General features: G+C 57.3%; 1 protein-coding gene across 6 annotated transcripts in view; it reads left to right on the top strand.

Moving 5' to 3' along the window:
* Window positions 1-13934, top strand: part of SH2B3 (SH2B adaptor protein 3) — a 29515-nt gene extending 15581 nt beyond the window's left edge. For 5 of the 6 annotated variants that reach the window (XM_069794660.1, XM_069794657.1, XM_069794656.1 and 2 more), the window contains 6 exons: window positions 7154-7255; window positions 7523-7614; window positions 7732-7823; window positions 8040-8254; window positions 8605-8776; window positions 9134-13934. In XM_069794660.1, the coding sequence (XP_069650761.1) occupies window positions 7154-7255; window positions 7523-7614; window positions 7732-7823; window positions 8040-8254; window positions 8605-8776; window positions 9134-9429 (969 nt within the window). In that variant the 3' untranslated portion in view covers window positions 9430-13934. The remainder of the gene's footprint in view (window positions 1-7153; window positions 7256-7522; window positions 7615-7731; window positions 7824-8039; window positions 8255-8604; window positions 8777-9133) is intronic. The other variant, XM_069794661.1, reaches the window with a different exon arrangement.
* Window positions 13935-14684: the final 750 nt, after the last annotated feature.

The following is a 14684-nucleotide window of genomic DNA, read 5'->3' as shown; positions in this document are numbered from 1 at the left end:
ATTGGGTTGCGAGGGGAAGGGTGCGGGACCGATCCCCAACCTGCTGCTTCCCCGGGCACTGGGGTTTGCAGGAGAGAGGCTTGGAGGGTTTCCTTTCTTCTTAACCCCATCCTTTAAAATTCACCCTGCTGTTGCTGGCAGGGGGGTTTGCCCCAGCACTGTGACCCCTCTGCTCACGGCGGTGATGCTTCTCTGCCTGCCAGTGTTTGGCTGCTCATAGTCGGGGCTGTCTCCCTTGCACGGATGCTGCATAGCTGCTCGGGGATGAAAGCACCACGTGCAAGGTGAGAAGTGAGCAAAAAATGGAGATATTAAGTGAATCGCAGGAAAAGAGACTGGGAGAGAACTCAAAGACTGTGCTGCTTCCCCCCTGCCACAGGTGGGGGTGCGAGGGGCCACACGGTGCTGGTTGTTGCAGGAGGGTGCTGGGTCCCACTCAGCGCTGGGAGTTGGTGTGAGATGCCCAGTGGTGTTTTTTTGGGTGGTTGTCTCTTTTTTTTTTTTTTTTTTTTTTTAATGGCCCAGGATGTGGTTGTTTCGAAGCTGAGTGCTGCTTCTTTCAAAGGTAAATATTTATGAGAGCCTGTGCAGGCAGCACGGGGTCTGGAAGGATTCATCCTGGCGGTGGGGACTCGGCCGGGATGGACCCTGCTCCTCCCCACCGGGCAGCTGGCCCCAGCTCTGACCGATGCCCATGATGGGCATCGTAATGTTCAACGTTGTCTTGAGATTAAGTTAAAAATGAAGCATTTTGGCCAAGAGCTGCTTCCTTCAGCTGGGCAGGGCGCAGCACTGGGGAAGAGGCAGGTCCTGCTTTGGGACCAAAATACCCATGCGGGGGGATCAAATGCTCCCATGTGGGCTCTTGAAGCTCTTGCATCGTCCTGGGTGATGCAAAATCTCAGGGTGATGCAAAATCCCGGGACATCCTGGGGACTGCAGGGACCCTGTGGGGTCCGTGCTGGACACCCCACGTCCCCCAGCCCTCTGGGACCGGGCTTTGGGGTGACTCAGTCCCTGGCTGCAGCCGACTCCCGCTTGCACACAGACACCTTGTTTACTTTCTGCGCTTGTTATTTATTCCAGGAAATTATTAAAGCAGCCCACGCTGGAAGCGAGTTTGGCTTAAAATAAAAAAAAAAAAGAGGCTGGCGAACGCCGCCTGTTTACAGATCCTGTTTATAGCCCCCGTCTTCCCGAACCCCACTGTGAACGTGAGCCGCTGGGCTCTCTGGTTTTGGGGTAGTTTGCAGAGTTTTGGGAAGGGGATGTTGACTCACTTGTGCAGAGCTGGCAGCCGCTGCCTCACTTGGTGGAGGTTTATCAATGCACAAAGACGGGTGATCAGCCCCGAGGATGGGGTGGGGGTTTCTAGCCAGACCCCCCAAATCCCTGCCCATGGGTATGGATTTACCCATTTACCATATGGTAAATGTACCCATTTACCCCAGTGGCTCCTGGGGTTGCATTTTACAGCACCCCGTGTTTAATTTAATAAGAAACGGGTTCCATGGGTTGATGGGGGTCCGGGGCTGTTTTCCTGCATCGCCATTCGCCGGTGCTCAGCAGCCGCTCAGAATGGGAACAGAAGGTGCTTTGTGCCCTGGCCGCCCCCGAGCCAGCGCTTCAGGCCAGCACAACAGTGCCTCTTGTCACCGCTGAGCCCGGTCCCCTCGGGGATGGCTCTGTCCCCTGCCATGAGCTTTGGGGATGCTCAGAGACAGGGTGTCTTGGAAACTCTTTTGTCTCTCTGGTATTGGTGGGTTGAAGATGCTGGCCAGGGTTTGGGGTGGGCAGAGAGGGTTTTTTGGGGAGGTAATGGCCGGGGTCTGGGGCGGAGGCTCAGTCTTGCACAGCAACCCACAGCAGGGACCACCTCTTGTGCTTCTCTGCTTAACAGAGGCAGGAGGCCTCTTTTACCTCCAGTGCCCCAAGCCCAGAACAGAGAACCCCATGGTGGCACTTCCTGCTGCTGTCAGTAGGTTTCAGAGTGAACAGTCTCTGTATGCAGGCAGAGAGGGCAGAGTGTGCCACCCTAGGGTCTTCCATAGTGAGCTTTGAGGGAGTGAGCTGGGCTGAGGGGGGCCTGCAGTGGGTGTGGGGTGCAGGAGGCATGTGAGAGGCTGGGGGTGTGCAGGGAAATGGCCTAAATCAGTGGGATCCCAGACCCCGTCCCCAACACTGGCATTGGCACAGGGCTGCCTGGGGTGGACCTGTCCCCTTGGGATGAGCCACGGTGCAAAGGTCTGAGGAGAAGCATTGGGATTAGCTGTGCTACCAAACCGCCGGAGCGCTGGGATTAGCCCCTGGAGGACAGACTCTGGGATTAGCTGTGCCACAAACTTGTGAGGCTGAGTGCTGGGATTAGCCGTGGTGGAAATCCCTGAGTATGAACCCCAGGACTGGCCATGGTGCAAACACGCAAGGACACATGCTGGGATTATCTATGGTGCAAAGGCCTTGAGGTCGAACGCTGGGATCCCCCACGGTGCAAACACCCAAGGACAATTGCCAGCAGACACCTTGCACCCTCCAGCTCGACCCTTGGTGTCCCCCCCGGCCCCACAGGACCCCAGCTGCCACCCTGCTGCCTGCACCAGAGCAATGGGACGTAGTTCCCCTCCAGTTCACCCGGCATCCCCCAGGACAGGGCTGCGTGCCTCCATATTCCTGGGGGAACTTCACAAAACTCCCCAGGGTCGTGGGCATGGGATGTGGTTTTACGCCGGCATAACCCAGTGCTTGCTCCGCCGCAGATCTTGGTAGCCTGTCTGTCTGTCTGTCTGTCTGTCCACCAGCAGCCCGGCGGGGCTGAGCTGTGCCCGGGAGTGCTGCAGCTCTGGCTGAGGTTTGTCCCTTGCGTAAGGGGTACACGGCAGGCTCCGTGATTTACAAGAAACAACAAATCTCGCCCGTATCCGTTGGGGACCTTGCACAAGGGCTCGGCTCGCGGCGCTTCCCCACCTCCCACGGCGTGACTCAGAGTGGAAGCGAAAGAGCTGGCATGGGGAAATCCCCTGCGCGTGGAGGGGCCGGCGACAGCACCCGTCGCTGTCGAAGGATTTGCTCTCTGCTCCGTGCGGTCTCAGCCTGCTGGCCCTGTTGCCACAGCTGTGCCATCATCGCCGTACCACCGCCGTCATCGCTGTGCCACCACCATCATCACCGTGCCACTGCTGTCATTTCTGTGCCACCACTGTCATCCCCATGCCACCACCACCTTTGCCAGCAGAGGACTAGGCACTGGCCAAATCCGCTGGGAAGAGTGGCTGGCTCCGGCTCCCTCCTGTGCAAACTAGCATTTTGGGTGATGGCAGCTTTTTGGGGACCTGGCAGAAATCGGCTGAGCCCGAGGGTGTCTGGGTGGGTGGTGGGTGCCAGCACCCTGCCGGTGCGCGGGCAATGCCAGTGCCGGTCAAACCTACTGGCACCCGCAGGTCTCCCAGGTACAGGCAGTGTGGCAGTGTGATTTCACTCTCATTCTTGGAAAGCTGGCTGCCTTCCTCTTTTCCCCAGCCAAAAAAGCTCTCCCAGCACCTGCAGTGTCCCCTGTGCATCCATGCAGGTCATGCTCCTTACAGCAGCGACTCAGAGCATCACAGTGAGAGCTTTCCCAGCGTGTGTGGGTGGGCTGGGAGGAGTCTTGCTTCCAAAAAAAAAAGCAAATCCAAAATATCCTTGTTGGAGAGGTACCAGGGGACCCGCAGTGCCAAGGCAGCCCTCCTGGGCGGTGGTTTCCCCACCGCCGCTCATATGTGAAAGCACGAAAGGCAAGTGGAAAGGTGTGCTGTGAAGGCTGCCGGGGGGAGGATTACCGCGAAAGGAACCGGCGGTGCTCATCGGCACGGGCAGCCCGCCAGCACCACGGCTGCCTGCACGCCGGCTTTGCGTGAACGCAGCTAGTAAAGAAAGTGGCGGGCGAAGGAGCTGCGGTGAGAGCTGTTACTGGGGGTTTGCAAGGCGGAAACGCAGCAGCTCCTCTCCGCGCCTGCAAAGCCCGAGCACAGCTGTGACCTTGGCCTGACCTTCAGCTCATGGTCCTGGCACGACCACAGCATCAAGCTGGTGTGGGTCTCCATCCGATATTTGGCAGATGCTGGCAACCCCCACATTCTCCCTGCCGCCCTGCTCTCCCTAGGTGCGTGGTGACCATGGATGCCGTGCTGGTGTTCCCTGTGCCATGCTGGTTCTCCCTGTGCTGTGCTGGCGCTCCCCATGACACCCTGCAGGGAGTCCCCAGGGGTCGGGGATGTGGGGACATGGGACAGGGCGGGGGGGTGCAGTGGGTTGAGCCTTGGTCTCCCGTGGGATTCTCTGGGCATGGAGCAGGAGGGAGTTTCGTCCTGGGGGCATTTTCCTCCTGCTTCCAGTTTGTCTCCTGTCCCCTGACACTGGGGACAGCTCTGGCCTGGCTGAAGCTTTGTATTTTTAAACTCTAGAAAAATCTCCTGCAAAGAACAAAAATACAAATACTGGGGGTCAGCAGACCGCAGGTGGGAGGACGTTGCTCTCAAGCACTACATTTAAAGTAGGCACCAAGAGCCTGCGTGGCTCCTCCGTCCCCATCCGATGGAGCTGTCATCCCCATCGGTGGCCCAATGTCACCAGCAGTGCCCAGGCACTGTCAGCCTCTGCAGGGAGAGGGGTTTTGGGGGCACCGGGTTGGATCCTGCTACCATCAGCCCTGTGAGCCAGAGATCACCTACGTCACACCCCAGGACAGCCGGTTTTGTGTGTTAGGTGTCGGGACCAGGGATGCCACAGCGATGGCATGGTGGCAGCTGTGTTCTGGGGGCTTGGGAGTGCAGCTTTATGGGGCATTGTGTCCCCCGGTGATTTCTGGGAGGTGCTCAACCTTTTACTGGGGTTTCCCCCACATGCACAGGATCCTTTAGAGAGCAGCAGGGTGAAGTCTCCGGGGTGGGAGCTGATGCCGGTTGGGCTGGGGACTGAGCTGGGGCAACATCCCAAGCATCCCATCCCATCCCGAGCATCCTGGGCATCCCAAGCCCAGCCAGCAGTGGAGGGTACCCAGCCCCACGATGCTGCTGTGGCATCTTTTTTGCCGAGAAGGAGCCCGTGGGTGCTGGGTGAACATGCGGTGTGTTGAGTGTGCAGTTTTGGTTACCAAGAAATCCCTTTCTTGGTACTGACTGCCATCGAGCAGGGCATCTTGCGGTCAGGTGCGGTGGTTCAGGGGGTGGGGGCACCATGCTTGCGGTAGGTACTTCTCCGAAGCCAGACTGGTTTTTGGGCACCGTATCTCTATACTGCATCATTTCCTTCTCCCTTCACACTCCCCGTCTGCGCTCTCCCCAGGGAGGGACGTGGGGGGCTTCGCCGAACTACCTTTTCCTGGAATTTCCCACTTCCTAGGAAAGCGGGTGGCCGACTCCAACGCCGCAGTCGGGATGCGTGCCGATAAAACCCGCTGCGCCAGCAAGCTAGAGGACGTGCTGGGTGTCACAACCCACATGCGGGAAAGCAGCCAGGATGGGCAACCCCTCCGCTTTCTCCCTGCAGGACTTTGCACAGGACGCAGTTATCTTCCAAGGACAGCAAAAAAGTCAAAATCCTCTGGGATAAAGCACCGGTGCCACCATGGCAGCTCGCGGCACCCCCGGCCCCGTCGGCGACAGTGATTGCAGCTGCAGCTGCAGCTGCAATCACTGTCGCCGACGGGGCCGGGGGTGCCGCGAGCTGCCGTGGTAGCACCAACCCCATTGCACGATGCCGTTCGGCGAGCGACTTCTAAGAACTTTCTTTTCAGCGTAGCTCGGCACTGATAAGGGCTGATCCCTCTCACGCTGCATTTCCGTCCCCAAAGTACACCGAGTCCTCGGTTGAGAGTGTCGAGGAAGGGAGGAAGGGGGGAGCGGAGGGGGGGTGTGGAAAAATAAAAGCAACCAAACATGATTTGGTTGGGTGACTGTAGAGAGTGCCGAGTTGCTGAGCTCCTGGTGGGGACACCCTTGGGGTTGTGCAGGTGGTTGGGGACATGGTGGGGGTTACTTTGCTGTAAGCGTCGCAAGCTCGGAGCAAAATTAATGTGCTTTGGTTGGCAAACGCTGTTTGCACAGCCAAGTGCCTGCAGCCTGGCATCCTTGTGGGGACGGTGGCTGTGGATCGGAGAGGACGGCCTGAGCCGGCACAGGGTGCGGTGACTCAGCCTGTGGGATGCTGAAGCTGCCACGTGAATCACGGTCAGCCAAAATCTTGTCATGCCGCACTGACAGCAAGCCCGGTGCAAGGGGACGAGCGTGCCTGGCACACACCGGCACTGGCTGGGCTTTGCTGGGCTGCACAGAGTGGTTTGCTCACAGAGCCGTGCGCTTGGCTCCAGCCACGGGGATGAGCATGGAGGGGTCGGCTCCATTGCCCAGCACCGGTGCAGGGGTCCCCCGGGGGCATTTTGCACCCAGGAGGGTCCCTGGCACCCCGGATACAGCCCAGTTCCGGCGGCAGCTGGGCAGGTGCCATGTGCCACAGCCTCGCAGCGGCTCGCGGCTCGCTTGCCGGCACACGAGGCGTGCTAGGCGGCAGAGGAACCGAAAGCTGCTGGGAGGGGTATTATTAGCCTTTCTGGAAGTGTTTGCTCAGCATTTTGTCATGTGCCTTGTGTCAGCGCCAAACCGGCTGAGCGGCCGCAGAGAGCTTTCGGCACACCACTGCCAAGCCTGCTGCCAACCCCAGCACCCATAACTGGGGTGCTCCCTGCCTGCTCCCCATTTTCCCCATTGGTGCACACGGTCTCCCTGGCACGCACTGCCATGCTGGGAACCCCCTTCTCCCTCCTCTCCTCCGCCCATCCCTCCACTGCCGGGTCCTTTGGGGGGGGCCACCGAGATGGGTCCCGTCTCTGGGTGCCTCTCAGCCCCTCCAGGGTGCCCCGACAGCCGGGCGGTGCCATGCGGGGTATTTCCTTGCCACATGGGGTATTTCCTTGCCGGTGGGTTATTTCCCTGCAGAGCAGGGTATTTCCTTGCCACGTGGGGTATTTCCCTGCAGAGTGGGGTATTTCCTTGCCGGCTGCTGTGCCTCAAGCGGCTCCCGGCAGGCTCGACCCCTCTCCCCCCCCATCCCAGCAGAGCAGTGGGACGTGGGGGTGGTGTTTTGGCATATTGGGGCTCAGCTGCTGTGCTCCCCTCCACAGGGCTCCAAGCCGAAGCTTCATGCCGCCTGCTCTGCCATCCAGGAGGTGCGGAGGTGCACGCGCCTCGAGATGCCTGACAACCTCCACACCTTCGTCCTCAAGGTAGGGCCCGGCTGAGGGGGGGGCCGCAGCCGGCCCCGAGGCCTTTCCCACCCTCCCGGATGCACATGGCTGCTGAAAGCTCCTGTGCCAAATTTCGGTTCCTGTTCCCAGTCAGGGAGGGGGGAGTGCACGGAAGGATGCGGCGCATGGGGTGGGGGATGCTCTGCTCGGGGTGGGTTCAGGGTTGGTGGCCAAATGTGGGTGGGTGGGAGGGGGATGCACATCTCTCTCCCTGAAGCCGCCATGTCCCTCTCCGATGTCTCCCAGGTCACCAATGCCACCGACATCCTGTTTGAGGCGGGGGACGAGCAGCAGCTCAGCTCCTGGACGGCCGAGATCCGAGAGTGTGTGCGCAGGGGGTAAGCGCCTGGTGGATGTCCCCGAGCCTGCGGACTGGGACGGCCACTCTGTGTCCCCCAGCACCGTGCCAGCCCCCCGCCGCCAGCGCTCAGCCTGGCTTCTCCCGTCCCCGGCAGGTCCGACACGGGTGACCCCGAGCTCCTGGCGTGCCGTCACCTTGACCCCGCGGCCGCCAGCCCCACCACCAGCACTGACACCCTTGGCCAAGGTGAGCAGCGGGGGCACCCGGGGGACCCTGGGGACAGGGCATCCCTCACCGGGGCGGGGGGGGGATGTCGCTGCATCCTGCCATGGCCGGCCAGGCTGATCGGGCATCCCCAGATGGCATGGAGGGGAGGGGGGGACAGAACCAGAGGGGAGGGGGACGGGGCTGATGGGCAGGGGTCCCCGCTTCCCTGGGGTGCTCATCCCTGTGCCCTGGCAGGGGCAACGCCGGGGGGCCCGGGGGAGGCGGCAGGGCTGAAGATGGAGCAGTTCCTCTCCTCCTGCCCCTGGTTCCACGGGCCCATCTCCCGCGTGAAGGCGGCTCAGCTGGTGCAGCTGGGGGGGCTGGAGGGACACGGTGTCTTCCTGGTGCGGCAGAGCGAGACGCGCCGTGGCGAGTACGTGCTCACCTTCAACTTCCAGGGCAGAGCAAAGGTACGGGTGGGAGAGGGGCTGGGGCAGGGTGGGGGGAATCTCACAGGAGCCCCTCGGGCAGCCCCCTCCCCCCCCGCCGCGGCAGGGTCCCTGTCCCATCGCATCCCACCCTGTGGAGATGCTCTCCTTGCCTGGTCCCTGCCCCAATGCTCACAGAGGGCTGGCGGGCCCGTGCCCGTTCCTGGGGGGCAAACCTCCCCAGCCAGCAGCGAGCAGGGCACTGGGGATGCAGCACATCATGCTAAGGCCGTTTGTCCCCCCACACTCCCCAAATATCCCCGTGTCCCCCCATCATCTCCTCCAGCAAGGGAGCCGGTGGAAGGGTAACAGGTCCGTGCCCCTTCCCGCAGCACCTGCGGCTGGCGCTGACGGAGCGGGGCCAGTGCCGTGTCCAACACCTCCGCTTCTCCTCCATCGTGGAGATGCTGCACCACTTCCATCGCTACCCCATCCCGCTGGAGTGCGGGACAGCCTGCGACGTCCGTCTGTCCAGCTACGTCGTCGTCCTGCCCCAGCCGCAAGGTATGCAGGCATGGAGAGACGGGGACGTTCCCATGGGGTGCAGGGATGGGGGGGCCCTGTCGCGGCGGGAGGGTCCCCGGGGTGGATGCAGGTGCCCTGGGGCTGGCCAGACCTGGGCCCTTTGGCCGCACACAGGGATGGGGAAGCGGAAGCATCCGTGCAGCAGCACAAAAGGTGACTCCTGAGTTCCCAGCTTCCTCTTTCGAGAAAGGAGAAGCTGCCCCAAACCACCGGCTGCTCCCTGCTGCAGCTGAGAGGGGTGGAGGATGTTCCCTGCACCCCCACTCCGATACCCGCGATGGGGCCAACGGGGCAGGAGCATCCCACCGACCAGCCGTCTCTCCCCTCCGCCTGCAGCTCCCAGCTCCGGCAGCATGGTCCCTCTCCCCCTGCCCGTCCCTGGCTGGAGCCCCGAATTCAGCCTCGCCCCCGCTGGCTCCTCCTGCCCCCGCGGCCCCGACGAGACACCCCCAGGTCCCCCACCGGAGCAGATCTTCCACCTGGTGCCGCCGCCGGCCGAGCTGGCGCAGAGCCTGCGCCCGAGCAGGGCAGCCATGGTCCCCGGCCCCCGGCCCCGCGATTCGGACTACGAGGTGGAGGCACCAGGACGGGGCCACGTCCGCGCCATCGACAACCAGTACACGCCGCTCTGACGGCCACCGTGCCGGCACTGGGGTGCACTTTTGGGTGGAGAAATCCTAGAGACCTTCCAGGTATCCCATCGAGAGAAAGAATGTACCTAGTTTCTTCCTTCTGGTTAGGGATGATTATTGTATTTTTGCAAGGAAGGGGGTAATTTTTCACTCCAGTACGGGTGTGCTCCCTCTCTTTGGCCTGTTAAAGGGCCTTTTATTTTTATTTTTGTTGTTATTATCGAAGCTTTCTTGTTACTGTTTACACACACCACTCGTGCCTGCGTCCCTGTGTGCCGAGCATCGCACCGTCGGGCTCGGTCTCCCGCCTGTCCCTGGCACGACAGTGCCCAGTGAAGGAACCGGGGTCTTGCGTTACACCAATATAACTGGAGAAAGGAAAAAAAAAAAGGAAAGAAAAAAAAGAAGAAAAAAAAAAGGTGGATTATAAATTCATCGACCAGTTGCTGCTCCGGGCCGCACAGGAGAAGACGAGCCCCATCCTCCCATGCCAGCACATGATGCTGTTGCCAAACCCACCAGCAAACTCTGACCTGCTGGAGCTGAGCTCCTGCATCAGGTGAAGATGATGATCGTGATCAGAGTTTGGGCTTTATTTTTAGATAAGGCAAAACCTGGCTTTTCTTGCTCTTCTTTTTTAACCCAGCACAGTTGCAGTCACTCCTTGCACCAGCCAGAGAAATACTTACACCATTAGCCTTGCTAATTAAGATGTGAACACTAACTGCTCCATCACTAATAATGTCACTAGCTGAGAACTAACATGGAGACTGACAGCAAACCACTCCTCCCGGTGATGGAGGCATTTTATCCCAGTGATGGAAGTGTTTTATCCCGGTGATGGAGACATTTTATCCTGGTGATGGAGGCATTTTAGGCACAAATCTAAAGTGAGTTTTCCCCCCCAGAATATTTTTTTACCTCGCCAGCACAGGCAACTGCCCACCCCGCTCTCACCTGCCTTTTTTCCCCCATAAAACACTGCGTAACCAAGAGTTTGGCGATATTTAAAGCTATGCAACTGCCTCTTGCCTGGAGTAGAAGCCTCTCCCAGCCAACCCCCCCAAAGCCCACAGAGGGGCTGCACCCCCTGACGTGCCTTAGACGAAGGAGGCCGGTGGTCGCCATCTCGACGGCTGTAATTACACACACGGCAGGCACTTTAACCTATTCGCCTGTGTGCATCTTGCCCTAGGAGCACTGATTGCTTGCACAGTGAGCTGCACGCCAAGCGAGACGTAGGCACTGCCATAGCTACCGCAGGAACAACCGCACATCCAGCAAATCCCCAGGGCTCAATGTCCCCCCCAAATCCCCGGCAAAGGCACCCGCACAAGGAGAGCAGCTCCGGAGCCGGGAGTGTGGCCGTGCCCCAGCCTCCGCTGCTGTTTTCAGGTTCTGCAACTGTCGGTGCCGCCGAGCCCCAGTGCCGCTTTACCTGCCAGTGCCTGGGGCAGCCGGTGCGGCCGCGCCGAGAGAGGAACTGCTTCTTAGAAGCTGACGTTATTTTAAGAATAGGGAAGGGGCTGGAGCCGTTGCAACACGCAGGAGAGGATGTTCGCAGCATTCAACTTCCAGATTTCTCACCACAGCCCGTGCGGCACTCCCCAGGATTTCGGATGCAAAACTTGCCTTAAAATTGCCTTACAGGAAAGCCTTTTATTTTTATATTTATTTTCCCTGAAATTGCAATAGAGGTGGGAGCCATCTGGAGCATTAACATTTAGGAATTAATTTGAAAGCAAGCAAACAAAAAGCCTTGTGGGGCCAAATTAAGGAGTTTGCAAAAATCCAGCCTCTAGACAGGGCTTTGCTGTTAAGCCAGCGCGTGGTGAGCCCCGTTGGTAGTCAAAGCCCAAGGAGCCAAGCTCTGCTTAAGGTCAGCATGAAGGGCAAGATCACGGCGCTGTTGTGCTGGGCTGGGCCAGAAAGGGCAGATGTAGCGCAGGCAGGAGCCAGGACCAGGCAGGGCCAAAACAGCCGGGGCCAAACGCAGTGGCTGTGAGAGCAAATCTGGTTTTATAAGTAGTAGTCAAAGGATGAGGGCAGGGAGAAACTGGATACCATCAACTGAAGAAATCACTTAGGATTTGCATTTTATGCCTCCCCATCTCTTGCTCCAGCCCTCTCTTGAGCTGTCTTCGTACATTCAGAGCAGGCAAGGTCTTTTTTCTCCTTTCCTCTGCTTAAAATGACTTGGAAATGGGCACACGGGGAGCAATCCTGTATTTCAGCAGGGAGCAGCGTTTCCCGGTGCTTAGCACACACCGTTGCATGCTCACTCTTGAAACAGGAGCAAATTGCACTGGCCGGCCGCACCTCCAGCACTGCCAAACCCGACGAGGCTGCCAGAGAAACAAAGCCAGCCCTGTCCTTGGCCATATCTGCATCCCATTTTCCTCCCCAGACCAGCACAAAGGCTGCACCGAATGGCAGGAGCATATAGCCGGGGCTGGTTTGTGCCAGGCAAGTCAGCTCCCTCCATTGCTAATAAATAACTCCCCGTGGTCTTGCATTTATAGGGATGAAGAGGGGAAGGGGAGGAAGCATAGCACAAGTCGTCAGCTCCTTTGCCTGCTTGGTGCATGGTTCCCGGAGCATGCACGCCTCAGAAAACACTTGCATGTGCTAAATCTTGCTAAGGTTCAAAGAGCTGATTTAAGTCCTGCTGAGCTCCAGGCAGTCCCAAAAGACGATGTAGTCTCACCCAAATCCCTCTACGCTCAGAGCATCTGCAAAAAAGAATGGGCTGGGAAAAGGGATTGCTATTCACAGCCCGCACAGCTCTTGCCAGATAAATCAGATGCTGCTGCTGCTAGGATGGGTTGTTCTGGCACGCTGGGGCTTGTTGTTCGAGTGCCAACTAAACATGCACACACATGTGATATTTTTAACCTGCAGTTTAATTACAAGGGGTTTCTCCATAGTTTAAATGGAAATTGCTGTGCTTGATTAGCAAAATATATGTTGAGTTCATTATCACCCCGTCAGCCACTTCCCCTGTGCACACAGACTCCGGTGGATGTGAACTTCCGTTCTCCCCGCTGTGAGCAGTAGGAAAGTCACTCTGATTATTTAATAGAGTTATTTCCATCTCAGACCTCACCAACAAGGTAGCCAAGGGCTGTCCAACCACCCAGCTCCACCATCCGCCCACCTTAGTCCTCTGCTCTGCCGCAGCTCTGACCCGCCATGGTCCCAACCCCAGCCACACCAGGACCTGAGGGTTTTTTTGGGGGCTATTTCCCCAGCTCCTGGAGGACTGAGTTTGAATTTCTCTTAGAAAGCATCAGGCTTGTGACATAGGTCAGAAGCTGACACGCAGCCCTACCTCTGCTCCTGCCAGCACGCTTGGCTACATTAATCCAGCCCATAAGGTACGCCTCTATTATAGTAGGGGGCAAAGAGCATTAAGCCATTCCATTCTACAGAATATAAGCAACTTGAAGGAATTTTTAGATTCTTCTAGTAACTTGGGAGAAGAGCCTAGGACTTCGCAGGTTTAGTTCCCTGGCCCATGCGGGTTTTTAGCAGTGTTGATGAAGTATCAGCATTGAGTTTTGGGAGGAGGGAAAGCCAAGGGATGAGCCCCCACACGGCTGCGTGCTGCAGGTATGGCCACCTCCTGGCCTCCCATAGAGTAGAAAGAGTGTTTCCTGGAGCTGAAACAAAGTTGGAGGTGACCACTGGCTTGTGCCTTGGCCCTGGAGACGGGCACGTGCAACGCAAATTTGGATCCAACCTAACAAAGCCATGACCCAACCGGCAGCGACTCTCGGTGCCTTTGGCTGGAGCCCTTGCCCGATGACCACTCACACAGCCCCGCAGAGGGCTGGTAGGGAGGGAAGCCCCAGTTCAGCCAGCTACTCAGGACAGCTCTTTTTGGCAATAAAGATGCAAAACAGGCAGTGCCTTTGCTCTCTCTGACAGCAGGGACCTGGCTTAGTGCATAACCTAAGACTAGGGTCCAGCCAGAACTTCTCTCCCTCATCTCCATCTCGTGCTTTGGAAACCGCAGACTCTCTTTGCCAACAGACTCTCCCCATCAGTGGCTTTCGCGTGTCCTTACAGGTGACAGGTTCTGAAGAAGTTGATGCACAAAGCATTATTTAATCCCTTCATCCATCCCTCCCTCCCCCATCCCAGCCCTGAGAAAGGGCACCACCAAACTAACAGGTTTGAGTACTTCAAATTTTAATTCAATCTTGTTTGATCTAAACAGACCCTAGCCTTCACCAGCAGCTACCAGAGGTGGGGAGGTGACTGTGCATTCTCTAACTCAGCCTTTAGCAGGATGATAAAAACCAACAGTTTGTTGGATGAAAAGTATATTCATCTGAAAATTCTACTTTTCACCTGCACAGAAGAGTTCTTCTTGTATAGTAGGTTTTTCTATATATTGTTTCTGTATGTACTGTACAAGTAACTTATTCTTGAATAATGCAATTTTACCATAATATAAAAAATTCTGCTCTTAATAAACTGTTTTTAGAACTTGTTTCTCACTTACGGTCTTTAGTCTGATTCTCTCTAGGTGCCTGGGTACTATTTTAACAGATACTGGATGCTAAAAGACAGAAACCCTCCCTTAGAAATGAAAAGCAAGCCAAGAGCCTGTGTGAGGAAGCTGTTCCTTCTCACAAGACCCATTCAGGGAGTCCTGCCCCAGGTCACCACCACCTTCCCTGATGGTCTCATGCCCCCTGCTGCCCACCTGAACATGAATTCATTACATTCTACTGCACTGCTGACCTGGAAGGATTAAGACAGAAGCTGCAGCAGTACTTGTATTCCTCTGCATGTTTTTCACCAAGCCATGATGTGACATTAATGGCCATCCATGAAAGCTTGTACAGTTTACTTGTCCTGCCTCTGAAGTGCAACTATATTATAATCCACTTTAACCAGCATCATCTTTTGGTTAGCCATCGCAGGATGCCTGTAACCATACAGAACAGTTAGGAAGACCCCAGCACTTTATAAGCAGCAATAACTAGTGTGCACATTACTGAGGGAGGTGGTAGTCAACTGTGCTTTCTCCTATCCTTTTCCCAATCTTTTTACCATTTTGCTCAGGAATGCTTACCCCGATTTCTTGCTTTCATTCTCCAGCAGCACCACTGACTTTGTAGAGTTTTATCATCTTAAGCCTCAAGGCCCAGTCGTGACATCGTCTGTGACACCCACCAGAACAGTGTAAGGCTGAGGCATTAGGGAATTGATCCGAACACGAGAAGTTTGGTACAGGTTTTCAG

This window comes from Haliaeetus albicilla, chromosome 10 (genome assembly GCF_947461875.1).
Source record: "Haliaeetus albicilla chromosome 10, bHalAlb1.1, whole genome shotgun sequence".
NCBI lineage: Eukaryota > Metazoa > Chordata > Aves > Accipitriformes > Accipitridae > Haliaeetus > Haliaeetus albicilla.
This window is presented reverse-complemented; position numbering and strand designations above follow the sequence as displayed.